Source organism: Electrophorus electricus, chromosome 6 (assembly GCF_041902795.1).
Source record: "Electrophorus electricus isolate QZ-2024a chromosome 6, ASM4190279v1, whole genome shotgun sequence".
In the NCBI taxonomy this organism is placed as follows: domain Eukaryota; kingdom Metazoa; phylum Chordata; class Actinopteri; order Gymnotiformes; family Gymnotidae; genus Electrophorus; species Electrophorus electricus.
This window is the reverse complement of record NC_137502.1, coordinates 9,363,096-9,378,621: the sequence shown is the minus strand read 5'-3', so window position 1 is coordinate 9,378,621 and position 15,526 is coordinate 9,363,096. Positions and strand designations below refer to the sequence as shown.

The 15,526-nt window shown below is 43.8% G+C and overlaps 1 protein-coding gene across 15 annotated transcripts in view; it reads left to right on the top strand.

Annotated features, from left to right (window-relative positions):
* The window catches only part of shank3a (SH3 and multiple ankyrin repeat domains 3a), a 229,440-nt gene that overhangs the window by 209,399 nt on the left and 4,515 nt on the right, over positions 1-15,526 (top strand). For 8 of the 15 annotated variants that reach the window (XM_081715340.1, XM_081715341.1, XM_081715342.1 and 5 more), the window contains 7 exons: positions 3,001-3,125; positions 3,331-3,466; positions 6,025-6,105; positions 7,172-7,195; positions 7,486-7,610; positions 7,863-7,968; positions 8,278-10,765. In XM_081715340.1, coding sequence (XP_081571466.1) covers positions 3,001-3,125; positions 3,331-3,466; positions 6,025-6,105; positions 7,172-7,195; positions 7,486-7,610; positions 7,863-7,968; positions 8,278-10,765 — 3,085 coding nt within the window. The other 7 variants (XR_004775895.2, XR_014124032.1, XM_035525317.2 and 4 more) reach the window with 7 other exon arrangements.

The following is a 15,526-nucleotide window of genomic DNA, read 5'->3' as shown; positions in this document are numbered from 1 at the left end:
ACAGGTGTATATGTATATCCAAAAAATATATACTAGAATTCCTGGAAAGCTTCAAGAGCTTAAAGATCAGGTTTAAACTTTACTTAAAAAAAAGGTATGTTTAAAAATCCTGTGAAATTCCAGGATGAAAACTTATGGAAAGATGATTATCCTGTACCAGGGATGGAATGACAGAGGAGTAGAGGGGAAGAAATCTTCCCATGATCCTGAGCATTGCATCCTCATCAGTGAAACATGGAGGGAGGGGCATATATGGCTTCCAGTGGAGATGGCTCATTTATCTTAATTGATGATTTGGCTGCCTACACAGCACTAGGATGAATTCTGAAATGTGCAGAAACATCCTGACTGCTTAGTTCCAGTCCAGTGCATCCAGTCTCAGTGGACAATACTTCACCTTGCAGCAGGACAATGACCCAATGATCCAAGTGGTTTCATTCTCCTTGAGTGGTATTTCAAGCTGGGCTGTGCTCTGGCCAATCTGTGATTGTCCCTCTGTAAGTCTTAACTGAATTTCAGTGCGGCTGAAGCTGGTAGCTTGCTGAAAGGTTTTTTTTTATCAATCAGAAGGTCATAACATTTTGGAAAATACATATTTTAGGTTTAAAAACATAAAATATAGTGTCTTTAAATACAAAATAATTCTTACTGCATATCCATGGGTGCCCTAAAACCTTTGCAGATTACTACACTACTAAAGCAACTATACAGTATTTTAAGCAAGTGAAAAATTATAGACCATTTTAGGGCTGGAATGTTGTTGACTGGCCATATCAGTCATCCAACCTAAACCCTGCCTAGATTACATTTTGCTTAGAGAAGTAAAGACAGAAAAAAGTAAGGTGCCCCCATAACTGGACATATCTCTTGGTGGACTGGGCCATTGATTGTAAAGGAACTGGCACTAAGTAGTAAACATGGCAATTCTATATAATATTGTTATTTTATCAAATTACTTATGCTCTCCTGAAATTTCATTCATCCAATACAAATGGAAATACTCATGAGTTGAAGCAGATACTGTGCATGTAACCTGACAGTCATGGTTCCATTTAGAATCACATTCGGTACAAAACAACAACATTGGTGTCAACATCCAATTACTTGGAGACTGTGCCATGTCTGTTACTTTCTGCAGTGCCAGCAGTCATATGATTATTACTTCAGTTTTGGCTACAAGGCTTTTAATTAAAGAAAAGCAATTGTTAATAACAAGTAGAAAAACAGAAGAACAATTTTTTAGAAGAGAAGACTAAGAATTTTTTTCATGATAGTGGGTGACATTTGGACAGGGTTCCTGTGAGTCTCGCAGGACCCAGGATTTCCACAGGAAAAACAGAAACTAATGAATTTCCCTCCCACAAGACAGAGCAGTGCTGGCGCAGATAAGTCAGGAATGTGTCTGAACTGCATAACAGGAAAAGGCATAAACATTGTTATACAAAAGACTAAATATTGTATATTTCTTATATACGTAATGTGATCATCATTATTTTCATATTATGGTAATCATCAGTTTTAATATCATTCTATATAATTTTCTGTTCACAGCATTTTATTACAATTTCTGCAATCATAATTTCAACTTTAAGGAGGGCATGTAGCTAGTCAAAAATAGCTTGGTGCCCAAGAAAAAAGACAGGGCAAGACAGGAGGCAGAGAGTGAGCAAGGAGTCCACTGGGAGAGCACTGGAAGAGCACTGGGAGAGCACTGGAAAAATGTATACTGTACAGAAACAAGTCTCTGGTATGAATTCTTCACTGACATTCTGGTTAAACCTGCAAGTGAAATATTAGAGAATCAGGAAAGGAAATTACAGCAACATGGCCATAATTCGTATATTTCATATTTCATTTACCAAAAAGCATTTACTTTTTTACTTATTTAAATTACACTTAGCCTTTTATATTTATGTATAAACACTCCAGAGCAAATTGTCCTGCACCACTGAGGGATAAATACAGGTGCTACCAGATTTGACCATGTAAGCATGTTTGGATCTTAAGCAAGAAGATGCCTGGCAGTCTGAAGTGAAAGGTCTGAGGTACACTGTGTGGTCATACAGCAGTGATGCCTCAACAAAATTGCAGAGTGCAGTCTGACCTCAGTGTCCAGCCTTCAGGGCCAGGGAATTCATCTGTGCATATATAGATGTGTGTGCCCAGTCTTTGGGGTGGCCCCATCCTGGGTAGAAGGTATGAGCTCTGAGAGCCATCTGCTACCCTCATGCTATCACGTTTTCCATTCTCCAATTTTCTGTCACTTTCTCTCTCTCTGTCACCCTCTCCATGTCACACCCCACCCCTTCTGTCAATCTCTTTTTTGTCACTTTGGCTCTATGTCTCAAGGCATAGAACATCATTTGCAGTGTGACTCAGAGCTCACTATTACCTGAGTCTCACACAACTGCCTGTTCACCCCGTCTTACACAGCTAAATGTTCCCCCAGTCTTACACAGCTAAATGTTCCCCCAGTCTTACACAGCTAAATGTTCCCCCAGTCTTACACAGCTAAATGTTCCCCCCGTCTTACACAGCTAAATATTCCCCCGGTCTTACACAGCTAAATGTTCCCCCCGTCTTACACAGCTAAATGTTCCCCCGGTCTTACACAGCTAAATGTTCCCCCCGTCTTACACAGCTAAATGTTCCCCCCGTCTTACACAGCTAAATGTTCCCCCCGTCTTACACAGCTAAATGTTCCCCCAGTCTTACACAGCTAAATGTTCTCCAAGTCTTACATGGCTAACCTTTCCCTAAACGGACACAGCTGCCTTTTCCCCCCAGGTCTTACACAGCTAACTGTTCCACCAGGCTTTCCCATCTTAATTATTCTCAGTGCAGCTCAGCTCTGTAAATCCCTTAACAATTTCCAAAACATCCAGACCATTGTCATAGCAACGTGAAAGTGATTGTGTTTGTACATGAGACCCCATGAGGCTCCTGCATTTGGGACAGCAATGTGTTTGTGTGTGTGTGTGTGTGTGTGTATGTGTGTAGCGGAGACACCTATTGAGGAGTTTACCCCTACCCCAGCCTTCCCAGCATTGCAGTACCTGGAGTCTGTTGATGTGGAGGGAGTGGCCTGGAGGGCGGGGCTTCGAACAGGTGACTTTCTCATTGAGGTAAGGTCTGATAGGCAGAATTTGCATACATAATTTCTCTTTGTCATTCTTTTCTTCTCTCATGTCATTCTCTGTGATTTTAAATATAATGCACGAGGGTGTGCTAAGAGGTACTTAATCATTGAACTGTTGCCTTTAAGCACATATGGTACAAATGGAGCCTTTTCAGTGTGGTGGGTGTATGTATGCATACTGTCTTTTTCAGGTGAACGGGGTGAACGTGGTGAAGGTGGGCCATAAGCAGGTAGTGTCCCTCATCCGGCAGGGCGGCAACAGTCTGCTGATGAAGGTGGTGTCCGTCTCACGCAAAGCTGAGTCTGAGGACATGGTCAGGAAGAAGGGTGAGACTACTTACTGCTTGCATGCTCAGCAATGGACCTAATGAACTTCAGCACCAGCTGCCATTGAGCTGTGCAGTGTGGTGTTCATGTGTTGTTGAGAATGTGTGTGTCTGTGTGTCTGTGTGTACATACCTTCTTGTCACCTCTTGCAGATGACTAATGAGGTAATCCCTTGAATAGGCTGTGATGATTTTATAAGCAATGCTCACTGATTGGTGAGTTGGTCATAGTAGGTCTACTGTTGTTGTTTTTGCCTTCCAGCAGAAGTGCTCTCTACAACTGAAGTTGCTAGGTAACCAATCTTTGATGCCATGTATATGCCACAGCCAAGAAAAAGCCTGTCCCTTTAGAGTTAACATAATCATAAAACATAAACAAAACAAACAAAAAAAAATGACTGCATGAGGTAGTGTTGTTAACAGCAATGAGGCAGTACTGCTGACTAGGATGAGCTTGTCAGGACAATACTGAATTTGGCCAGTCCAGCATTGGGTTAGACAGGAAACTCAAACTGGACTTTGAAAGGAACATGATTACATTTTTAGCCCCCATGATATAGTTCCCATGATGACTCAGCAGACATAATCATTTACACACACACACACACACACACACACACTATAACTGTCATGATGGGTGAGTCTGTGCTCTCATGGGATTTTTCATAATAAACATCACATACTAGAAATAAAACATCTTCATTACATTTATTGTATCATCTGAAATGAGCTGTAGTTGTAGTCACACTTCTTTACTCCATCGATGGGACCATATCTACACAATAATCTCTGCTGTATCCATGTAAACCAGCCTACTCTCTGCAACTCCCACACAGTCCTGACCCCTCTCTGACCTGTACGTGCATTTGTGTATCAGCGCATAATGGCGCGACACATGGCGTTCCCCGCAGCAGGAGATTTTAGCCATATTTTATTCACTCTTCAGTTTCTTTTTGTTAAAAGCAAAATCAGGATGTTTTTGCTTAGGCTAAATTAGACATAATAATTTATTTTTCCTAGTTGATTTACTCATTGTAGATATGCAGCATAGCTGAAAATATGGTCTCTTTTAAAGCCTATTAGGGATTAATAAATCGGTGGCAGTGTATTCCAGCATAGCTTCAACAGCCTGAATAGTCTACCATCACCCCACCCCCACCCACCCGGTAATTATGTGTGTGTGTGTGTGTGTGTGTGTGTGTGTGTGTGTGTGTGTGTGTGTGTGTGTGTGTGTGTGTGTGTGTGTGTGCATGAGCAGGCTCCAGTGTGTGCGTTGGTGTGTGCACTGGTGTAAGTCACAGGGTGTAGTAGCATAACGTTATTATTAACCTCACAAAGCTTCAGCATGCAGATGTATTCTTGGATATCGTAAAATGGCACGCATGCCCACTCAGAGAAAGGATGACTAAGATAACGTGCATGTGTTATATGACTGTCATGTCAGGTTTTGTGATTAGTTTTCTCTCTGTGTCACTCTCTCTGCCTGTCTCACATATACACAAACACACAGTAGTTCTCATGGTTTAGCTGCATCAACCCAGGCCTTGCTCTTGCCAGAGTTGCCATGGTTACTACAATGAATGTTTGAATTAAGCATTGCATTGAGCCTTGGTATTTCTCTCTCTCTGTCTCTTTCTCTCTCTCTCTCTCTCTCTCTCTCTCTCTCTCTCTCTCTCTCTTCTCTCTCTCTATATATATCTGCTTCATTTTCTCTCTTACTTCTGTCTTTCTCTCCTTTTCTGTCTTCCCTTTTTCCATTTCTCTCTTTGCTCTCTTGTTTTTCTCTTTAACTCCCTCTTTCTCTCTGTTTTGTGAGGTTATTGACAGAGCGAGTAAGGACTAGAAAATCAGAGGCTTCTAATCTTCCGGAACTTTATATGTGTTTTGTAGTCTTTTTTCTGCTTCTCTCTGTGTGTGTGTGTGTCTCTCTGTCTCTCTCACATTCTCTCTCTCTCTCTCTCTCTCTCTCTCTCTCTCTCTCTCTCTCTCTCTCTCTTTTTCTCTCTCTCTCTCTCTCTCTCTCTCTCTCTCTCTCTCTCTCTCTCTCTCTCTCTCTCTCTCTCTCTCCTACCTTGTCAGTGCTGTGTATGGCATGCAGTATTCTCAGTGTTAGCTCAGCATGCTCTGGGAATTAAAGGCGCATTCAGCTGCAAGAGATGGCCACTTATAGAAGCATCCGGAACAAAAAAAGAGGAACAAGAGAAGAGGACTGAGGAATGGGCAGAATGAAGGGATGTAAAAAGACGAACATGACTTTGAAGAAACATACAGGAGGGCTAGCAGTCAAACGTATGCGCAAGAGGCCTAGCTGAGTGACCAGTGTTCTTTGCGTGTGTGTGTGTGTGTGTGTGCGTGTGTGTAAGAGAGCGAAAGGCATGAAGAAGTTTGCATCAGACCGCAGTCTGAACAGAGCACAGCGGCCACACAAGACGCCCAGCTCAGCTGAGCCACCCGAGATGAAGGTGCTGAAGAAGAGCCGGCAGCTGCCCACAGGCAGCAGGGGGCCACCATCACGGTCCCACTACCACTACTCATCCTCACCCTGCCTCTCGTCCACAGCACCTCCACCACCCAAGAGAGCGCCCAGCACCACCCTCACCCCGAGGTCCAAGAGCATGACCGCTGAGCTGGAGGAGCTAGGTAAGGCACCCTCACACCCACACTCACACCCACACACAGAAACAGACACACAGACAACTACACATATACATGGATGCACACTTACATGAACATGTTTGGTGGTTGTTTCTGTCTCTCTCTGTCTCTCTCTCACTCTCTTTCTCTGTCATTTTCTCTGTTGTTTGCATGCTACACTGTCATCTCCCTCCTTCTGCCATTTGGTCTGTTCAAAACATCAGCTGTGTCTTTCCCACTCAGTCTGTCCTCTCAGCCTAATACACATAGACACACACAGACACAAGTGTACACACACACACACACACACACACACACACTCAGACACACACATACACACATGCACGCATTTACACAATGGAAAAAAGGTACTGAGAAAACAAGAAATTGTATAGTATCAGTATTTAGAGTTTGGACTGCTGATCTTGTTTAGAGCAGTTTTAGCCATTATGGGAAGGACATTATATATGCTTTTCATCATTTCTACCTGGAAATAGACCATTTTTTCAAGAGCAGTAGATTCACTGTTATAAAAAACGGGGACTGAAATTGAAAGCGTCCTTTGACTTCCTCTGAAGAAATCCCCATCCGCATGGACAAGAAATGGGGACATTTAATGGCTGTATGGCTTTCTCCCACCACTCTGTGTTTTGTGCTCTGTGTCACTGTGAAATGGTTTTTAGCAACTCTGCTGTTTAAATATGTGTCTGTTTTCAACTTTCAAGCTCTCTTCCTCTCCATCTGCCAGCTTAACCATGTGCGATGCTGAAATCAGTCAGGACTGTGTCTGAGCATTCTCACAATGGCCAGCACACCTACAGTTTACACTTATGCTTTCTGTTGTTAGAATTTATTAGATATTTCATATTGCTTTAGAAATGTCTTATACATATGTGCATTATTATTAAAACACGCAAGAAAGATTAATTTTGGTTTATGTTGAAACTGTAGTCATGTGAAAATTTGATTAACTCCAGCTGGTGTTAGCATTATTGTCTTCTCTTTGAGAACTTGTGTATTGAATGCTGTGTGTTTAATGGAGCAGTTTTGTGTCTGTTTATTCCATGCTAAGCATCTGCAAGAAGGAGGCGAGGAGGTGAGTTATGGCTGAACGTTTCTGACACTGTTGAAGTGTCACTTCTCACCTCGCCCTCTCTGAACTGCTGCCTTCATTTGTTCAGTGTTCAGCTTTATCTGCATGTTATCTCAATCAGGCCTTAATGTGACAGTCATTTCCAGTGGCAGTATGAAGTACTAATACAAAATAACTGTGTATAACAATATAACAATGGTGTTAACAATCATGAGTATGGATATTGCGCGTGTGCGTGCGTGTGTGTGTGTGTTTGTGTGTGTGTGTGTGTGTGTGTGTATGCGTTTGTGCAGAAAGGCTAGATGAGATCTTAGCCTCCCAGGAGTCAGTGTTGAGGCCTCAGGTGGAAGCAGACTATAGAGCCGCCACAGTGAAGCAGCGTCCAACCAGCCGCCGGATTACACCAGCAGAAATCAGTGTGAGAGACCATACAGGCAATCCACATTTGTCAAATGTGAAGTAATCACTGCTTGTTCTGGTTTGATCCAAAATCTATTATGAGTACAAATACCTGTGACAGTATTTTAGCAACATTCAAATGTAAAGCTTATTTGGTGTGTGTGTGTGTGTGTGTGTGTGTGTGTGTGTGTGTGTGTGTGTGTGTGTGTGTGTGTGTGTGTGTGTGTGTGTGTGTCTCTATCTGTATGTCTGTTTGTCTTTCTATATGTAGTCTCTCTTTGAGCGGCAGGGGCTTGCTTTTCATGGTGCTCTTCACCCAGAGCTGGGAAAAGCTCACATGCAGCTGCCCAAAAGCATGTCCAGAACCAAGTCCTTTGGTAATAATACATCATTGGAAACATTGGAAACACAAATACATTGTCCACAGAAATGAAGTGAAGAATAGGACCAGTTACAATGTCCAGCAATTCTTTCTGAGACGTTGTCATCATGTCCACAAGCTTGAAGGCATTTGGTGTGCTAAGCACTAACTGGATTCATCTCCTTTTCTGAGAGTATCAGTTTTTATAATATGAGTGGTAAGGAGAGGAGAAGATGTGCTGATGCTGGTCGCAATGCTTCATCTTCTTAGCAGTGTTGACAGTGCAGGCAGAGTTATCCATGCTGCTCTCATTCTGTCTGTGCAGGAGCCACTGAGGAGGACCGTCTGTCTGCCCTGGCAGCGGAGCACAGATTTCCGAGGAGCTCCTCAATGACGGACAGCCTGAGAGACAGCCACAGCATCCCACCTCCTCCCCAGACAGCACCTCCTCCTCCACCCTCACTTTACTACCTGGACACGGGTCCTCCCCCGGCCTTCTGCCCGCCCCCACCTCCCAGCCGCCCTCACGATCCTAGCCGCTCCAGCTTTAAGCCGGGCTCTGAGCCACGACTGCACGCCCTGCCACAGACAATGTCGGCCGAACTGTACGAGCCTCCCCGCCACGCTGCTCACATCGAGCGGCAGAAGAAAGCCCGCTCCATGATCATCCTGCAGGATTCCACCCATCTCCCCGTGGAGCCCACAGACATTCCACGGCCTGGCCCTGCCCTCACTCCGCCCGAGAGGATTAAGCGGAAGGGGCGTGTCATTGACAACCCATATGCCAATGTGGGCCAGTTCAACATTGGTCTTTACACACCGTCACAAAGCAAACCGCAGCGCAGGAAGAGCCCGCTGGTGAAGCAGCTGCAGGTGGAGGAAGCCCAGGAGAGGGCGTCACTGGCGCTGGCCTCGGTCCATGCCCGGGAGCACTCGCCCACCGGGCGGCTGGCAGCCCACCACACCAGCAGGGCTGAGTACTATCAGCAGCATCTGTTGCAGGAGCGTACTCATGCCCAGGCTGAGGGGCTACTGCACAGCAAAGGGCCTTTCGCGGCTGCCATCACCGGCGCCGTCAAGGACCGTGACCGGCGTCTTGATGAGCGGCGGAAATCCACGGTCTTCCTGTCCGTGGGCACCATGGAAAGTAGCTCGGCCCCATCTCTGGATTCCCCCTCACTCACACAGTCGCATTCCGTTGATGAGCGCATGCTCGGCAGTGAACTGGGCCAGCTACCTCCACCCGCTCTGGCACTGAGGCCTGCCCCAGGCGGCACCACCTTCATCCATCCACTGACAGGCAAACCCTTGGACCCCAACTCCCCGCTGGCACTTGCGCTGGCCGCAAGGGAACGGGCCTTAACCTCTCAGAGCCAGTCTCCTTCCAGCAGCCCTGAACCCAGGACTAAACATGGGGCTCTGGGGGGGGTCCTATTCTTGGACACCCAGACCAAAGAGGCTGAGCGCGCCGAGGGTGTGGGGGAGCTCACCTCTCCCACGTTCTCTACTGGAGAAAAGAGGACTTTCACTCCCACCCCCACCAGCAAGATCCAGTGGGGAACACCCACCACTGCTAGGAAAGAATTAGAGGCTGCCGTGGAGCGGAAAGAGGAGAGAAAGGCAGAGGACAAGAAGAGTATGATCATTAGCATAATGGACACATCACAGCAGAAGACTGCTGGGCTTATCATGGTTCATGCCACCAGTAATGGACAGGCGGTGGGACTGGGCCAGGAACGCATCTGCCCGTCTCCCAAAAGCATGCTGTCAGAGAGCCCTAAACCTATGCTGGCTGAAATCAAACGAGCAAAGTCCCCAAGCTCAGAAGTACCTTCTGCTACCACTCCAACCCCTGCCGTGCCATCCACCACCCAGGTTCCTCTGAGTCCCAACTCTGATAAAACCCCCCAACCATCCCCTAGCCCTTCTTCAGATAAAACCTTGGCCCAGGGAAGCTCAGAGGAGGATGTGGAGCCCTACACAGTCACCTTGCCCCCGGCCATGCTGTCCTCTAGTGATGAGGAGACACGGGAGGAACTTCGGAAAATTGGTGTGGTTCCTCCACCAGATGAATTTGCCAATGGTCTCCTGGTGAAGGCGCCAGATGCTACAGTACCTCTTGCTCCACCTTCGGCAGCCAAGCAGGCAGCCCCCTCAGACCCAACCCCGGCCCCTCAAACGGCAGCCGCTGCGGCAGCACAGGCCCCTGCCGCCAGCGGCCCGCCAGCAGCCTCAGGGAAGCCATCTGAGCCCCACCTGGGCCCAGAGTCTGCTGCTGACTCCGGGGTGGAGGAGGTGGACACTCGTAGCTCCAGCGATCACCACTTGGAGACCACAAGCACCATCTCCACCGTTTCCAGCATGTCCACACTCTCCTCAGAGAGCGGCGAGGCCACCGACACCTACACCTCCCATGCCGACGGCCAGACCTTCATCCTCGACAAGCCGCCAGTGCCTCCAAAGCCAAAGCTCAAGTCCCAGCTCAGCAAGGGCCCAGTGACGTTCAGGGACCCCCTGCTCAAGCAGTCGTCCGACAGCGAGCTGCTCTCGCAGCAGCACGCAGCTGCACTGGCAGCCGCCACGGGGGCCACTGGCCCGGCAAGACCCCGCTACCTCTTCCAGAGACGCTCGAAGCTGTGGGGGGACCCCATTGAGTCCCGGCCACTTGCAAGCACCAAGGAAGGCAAACCCACTGTGATAAGTGAGCTCAGCTCCAGGCTGCAGCAGCTCAATAAGGACACGCGCTCGCTCGGAGAGGAACCCCTTGGGGGTTCACTCGACCCTGGACGCAAGTCACCTGTCGCCGGTGCAAGGTAAGAGAGGAGCTTACTAGGAGCAACAGTTCAAATTAACACTACTCTTTGAATGTAGAATTACAGTCCTGAAGCAATCCATCTCCAATATAATCCAGGCAGATTTATCCAGTGAAGCAAAAATCACCAAATCAGGTGGTGGTGCAGGTTACCAAATTAGCATTTCTCAATTACCATTATATAAATTAATACTGCTATTAATGGAGGACAAAAGAAAATACTGTCACCGTATGTAGTGTAAATGTTGCTTACTTTGTCTTTCACAATATATTTATGTTCAATATATAAGCAGGCAATATATTTTGGGAGCAGTATCAGATGATTTGCAATCTAACCTTTATAGATTAATTTTAATTTAAATATTTATTTTCTGAAAGCATGTCATATTATAAATGTATAATTGTTGATACAATACAGCATATCTGGCTGTAGACAACTGTCAAGTGATTTAGGTCCCAGCCTAATGATGATTACCTTATTTTAATGGGATTTGGGATTAAAAATTAAAAACACAGATAAAAAGATAGATTTGATATTTGCAGATACTCCACTCTCCCGCACATTTTTATGGATTCTTATGCTCTTTGAATAGAAGCTATTATATTTAATTGAGCAGATGGATTTCCCCCCATAAAGTCTATTTACCATGTAAGTAAACAGAAGATCATACTATTTCCATGTTTCATCATATATAATCCCTCAGGCATGATTTATATATGAACCACTTTTTGAACAAAAATGTACTTGTACTATGTTTTACAGGCAATAAAACAAAAATTCTCTCTGACTAAATCATGACAACTCACAAGCAACCTAAAATTCATAAACATAATTTTGTGATCTCACAATATTTTGTGTAATATGTAATTTTGACCCCTTTCCTAAATTAAATGCAAACAGCCATATGGCACAAAAAAACCCCAGCAATGTTCCCAGCTTTCAAATTGCTGAACGCAGTCTGTCTTGCTTGCCACATTGATGAATCCCTTTCAGATGCTATATGATAGCACTATGCACAAAGTGTAATGCTAGCTCAAGAGCTAGATAAACCTGCTCCCAGAACTGTTCTAATACTGTCAGCATGTGATGCAGGCAATGTTCCATCCAAAGCGAGCATGTTCTGCTGAAGAACAAAGACAGAGCCAGGAAAAGCTGCAGCACTCATTCAAGACCAAGAGTTCTAAAAATTATAAGCAATTATAAAAATAGAGTTCCCTTATATTAAAAGACAGCATCAAATATTTGATCTATATTGCATTTCGTTAGATGCATTTTATCCATATTGCATTGCAACTTAGAGTCTTAAGCCTGAATTGAAAGATGAATTTGAACCTGCTGATGTGAAAAAATGTAATTTGATTTACAGATGGCAACAGGTATTATTATTTTAAAGGACAGTTATTCTTGTTTAATTCTTGATTGGCAGCAGTCGTGTTTTAGGTTTCTGTGATATGTCCTTGGCTGTTGTACTCTTCTTGTAGTGCTTTAGTCTCCCATTGTTCATCTCACACAGTTCCATTGGAGTGGATTCTTAAAGCTACCTCAACCTCCTTACAAGCAGAGCGTGCTATGACCAGACCTGGTGCTCTGCCACATGTAGTCTGTAACAGTCACAAAATTCAGGCTTGACGTTTAATGCTAATGGTCGTTAATGATATACAGATGTATTCAAATATTAGTATCAGCAACTGAGCTGGCATTTAGTGATGTTAGATCAGAATTGCTATGACTCATCCATTTTGTCACTAAGGCAACACTGCTTGCCTTAAAAGCAGGTGCACTCCAAAAATTAACATGTGAATTCATAAGTACAGAAAAACAGTCCTATTATAAGCAGGATGAGCAGTTATAAGAAGATTATATAATAATCTTAACATTTTGTAGATACAGTATTAATGTGCAAATTGTACTATGCTTTGTACAGTATATGGACAAGAATGGTACACAGATATCGATTCATTCTTAATCACCAGATAATTTACAAATATATAGTCTTTAATCATATCCTGCTCTAGGAGATATTAAAGCATAATGTTCAAATTGCTTTGTTTCATTGAGAAGTGTGGAGCTTCAGCAGTATGTCAACGCTCAAGGCTTGCTGGTAAGTAAAGGAGACTTGCTGGTCCCTTAGCTGAGACGTAGAGCCTATAGATCATCAGTGTAGGAATGTAAGAGGGACTTGGCATGGCTGGTCCACTGTAGAGTCTTATCTTGCAGCAATAAAAGTAGTTATTTTCAGGCACAATGGTCAGTAGTAAAATATTTTCTGTTCTTGCTTTTATTGTTAAAAAAAAAATGTTCTTTTCTTCTGATATCCTGAAATACAGCTGAAGCCCTTTATATTTCTACAGATCTGACAAGAACATGGAAGAGAGTAAACCTTAGCTTAGGGTAAATCAAACACCATTCCTATTATTTACTCATCTGACATAAGTTATCTACTAATCCCACATTAAAGGAACAGCCTCTGCTGACACTTTGATTTTAGTAATCATATTTCCCAGGTCATCTGTTGCCTTGTCTCCCCGGCTACTCCCTAAACAGTTTGCCTCTCATCAGATTTGTCATATCCCATATCTAACCAGGATTGTGTTCTACATGAGATTAAAAGTGTGTTCTCTTTTTCATTGTGTTGATATAATTTTCCACCCTTCCCCTTTGTGTTTTGTAGGGGATAGTTATTGTGGCCTTGTCTTTGCTCTGGGGTGTTCACATGGTGACAGAAGGCCTGGAGGCATGCAATATCTCACCCTTTGATTTTTCACTCGGGTTGTTTTCAGACTTTAATATTTACATCTCCTCAATCTGTCTCACTCATCAGTATTATTACAATATCAGATATGTGTGTGACATCACAGAGGACCAGCAGTGTGTGGGTAAAGAATATGATGTCACTGAAGATATGGTGAAGGTGGCCTCACCTCCTTGTCAGCATCGATCATTTCCTCTATGGTTCTCATTCATTCATGCCTCATCTAGTGCTTGCTCACAGCTTGGGATGTAGGTTCATGCTAAACTCCAGCCTGCTATGCTTTGGACCATTCCCAACATTCACTGCTCCAGCTTCTGTCTGGGAATAAGGTTACTCTCTGTAATATACATTTGTGCATTTATTTCTTTTTATGCTTTTAAGTTCTCTTTTTCCCTTTATTTGCAGTTATGACACCTGACCCTAGACTTAGACATACAGTATATAGTACTGTATATAATGCTGTCCAGGGCCAGCTGTTGATTTGTCACAATTTTTTGTTTTGGTTAACATTGTTGATGTGAAGTGCCTGTCTATTTCTACTCTCTCATGAACTGATGCTAACCAACCGCTCTTTGTTTGTCATTGCCTCTCACTTTCTTATTGTCTCTTTCTTTCTTTCTCCGTCTCTCTGTGCTCGCTCTCTCCCTCTCTCCCTTTCTGCATGCCACGCTGCTCTGTGTAGAGCTGAATCTGAGGCTAAGCCCCGGAGGGCAGGGCACCTGTGTAAGTGCGCATGCATCATCTCATCTCCCTCCCTTCTCTAGCCCTACCCTTTTCTTCAGACAAGCCATGTTTCTCAGCCCATGCTCTTACTAACCTCCGCCCGCACACTCGTGCCCCGCCTATCTGCATCTCACTGGCTTCTCATGTCACTTGAGTCGTCATGTTAGCTTCTGTACTCACCGTTAAATTTAAGCCTTAGTGGTTCCCAGCACCACCTCTTTGGTCCTTCAAACTAATTGGAGGGCTAGGGAAGTCTCAGCAAAACAGAAACTAGGATTTAAGATTGAGATTTTCATGGCTAAATGAAAGTGCACTTGCAGCAATCAGGTGGTCATTGCTAAAATAGACAAATGGTTCATGAATGACTGACTGAGTGTTGTGATTAGTCATCAGTGGGAAAAATTCAATGTGTGACAAGTAGTCACTTCATACACTATACATATAAATATATATATAAATATATATATAAATATATATATATATATATATATATATATATATATATATATATATATATATATATATATATATATATTACATTTCAGTCATTTGCAGGTTGAGCTTTCCATCCACCTTCTCCTTGTTTTGGTCTCGGTGTGTAGGCTTCATTTCTTAGTCAAACAGGTCTGTGGGCTTCTCACATTATGCATGTCACTCTGCCTGATATTTTATTTTCACTTTTCTACACATACTCCCATGAAGCAAATTAACCAACAAATATTCCCTTTTCAACACTTTATTGAGAAGTAGAGAAGACAAGATATAATTGTCCAATAGGACCAATATTTCAGTCTAGGGACTATCTTACTCCTATCTTTTAGAAAAAGGACTGTTTTCACAATTATAAGTAGCAACTGTTACTGCATCTTACTTACTAGATGAGAATGTCCACATTCTTGCTTGTAATGATCTTCTAAAGTAGTTTGCTTTCAAGTGTTGTTTGGGATAGTGGGAGGTGATGCTCTAGGCATACTGAGGAGCCTAAACTACATTTCTAGAAGGTGGAGATTCTTCACCCTATGTTAGAATATTTTTAGGATTTTGCTGGGTATTGTTTTTTTTGTTTTTTGTTTTTTTCTTAAATCTTCTTAAATTACAAACATTCATCTGGTCAGTCTGCATAGCCATTCTCTTCGCTCCAGCAAGGCTCTAGGGCACACTGGCTTGTGTTCTGGCTAAATACATTAAGTAAATATCTCACTAACATATTGTTATTGCATTTACCATATCTCTAGCCCACTAAATTACCTCTGTTGACTCTGTTGATCATGAGTGCTAAACCTTGC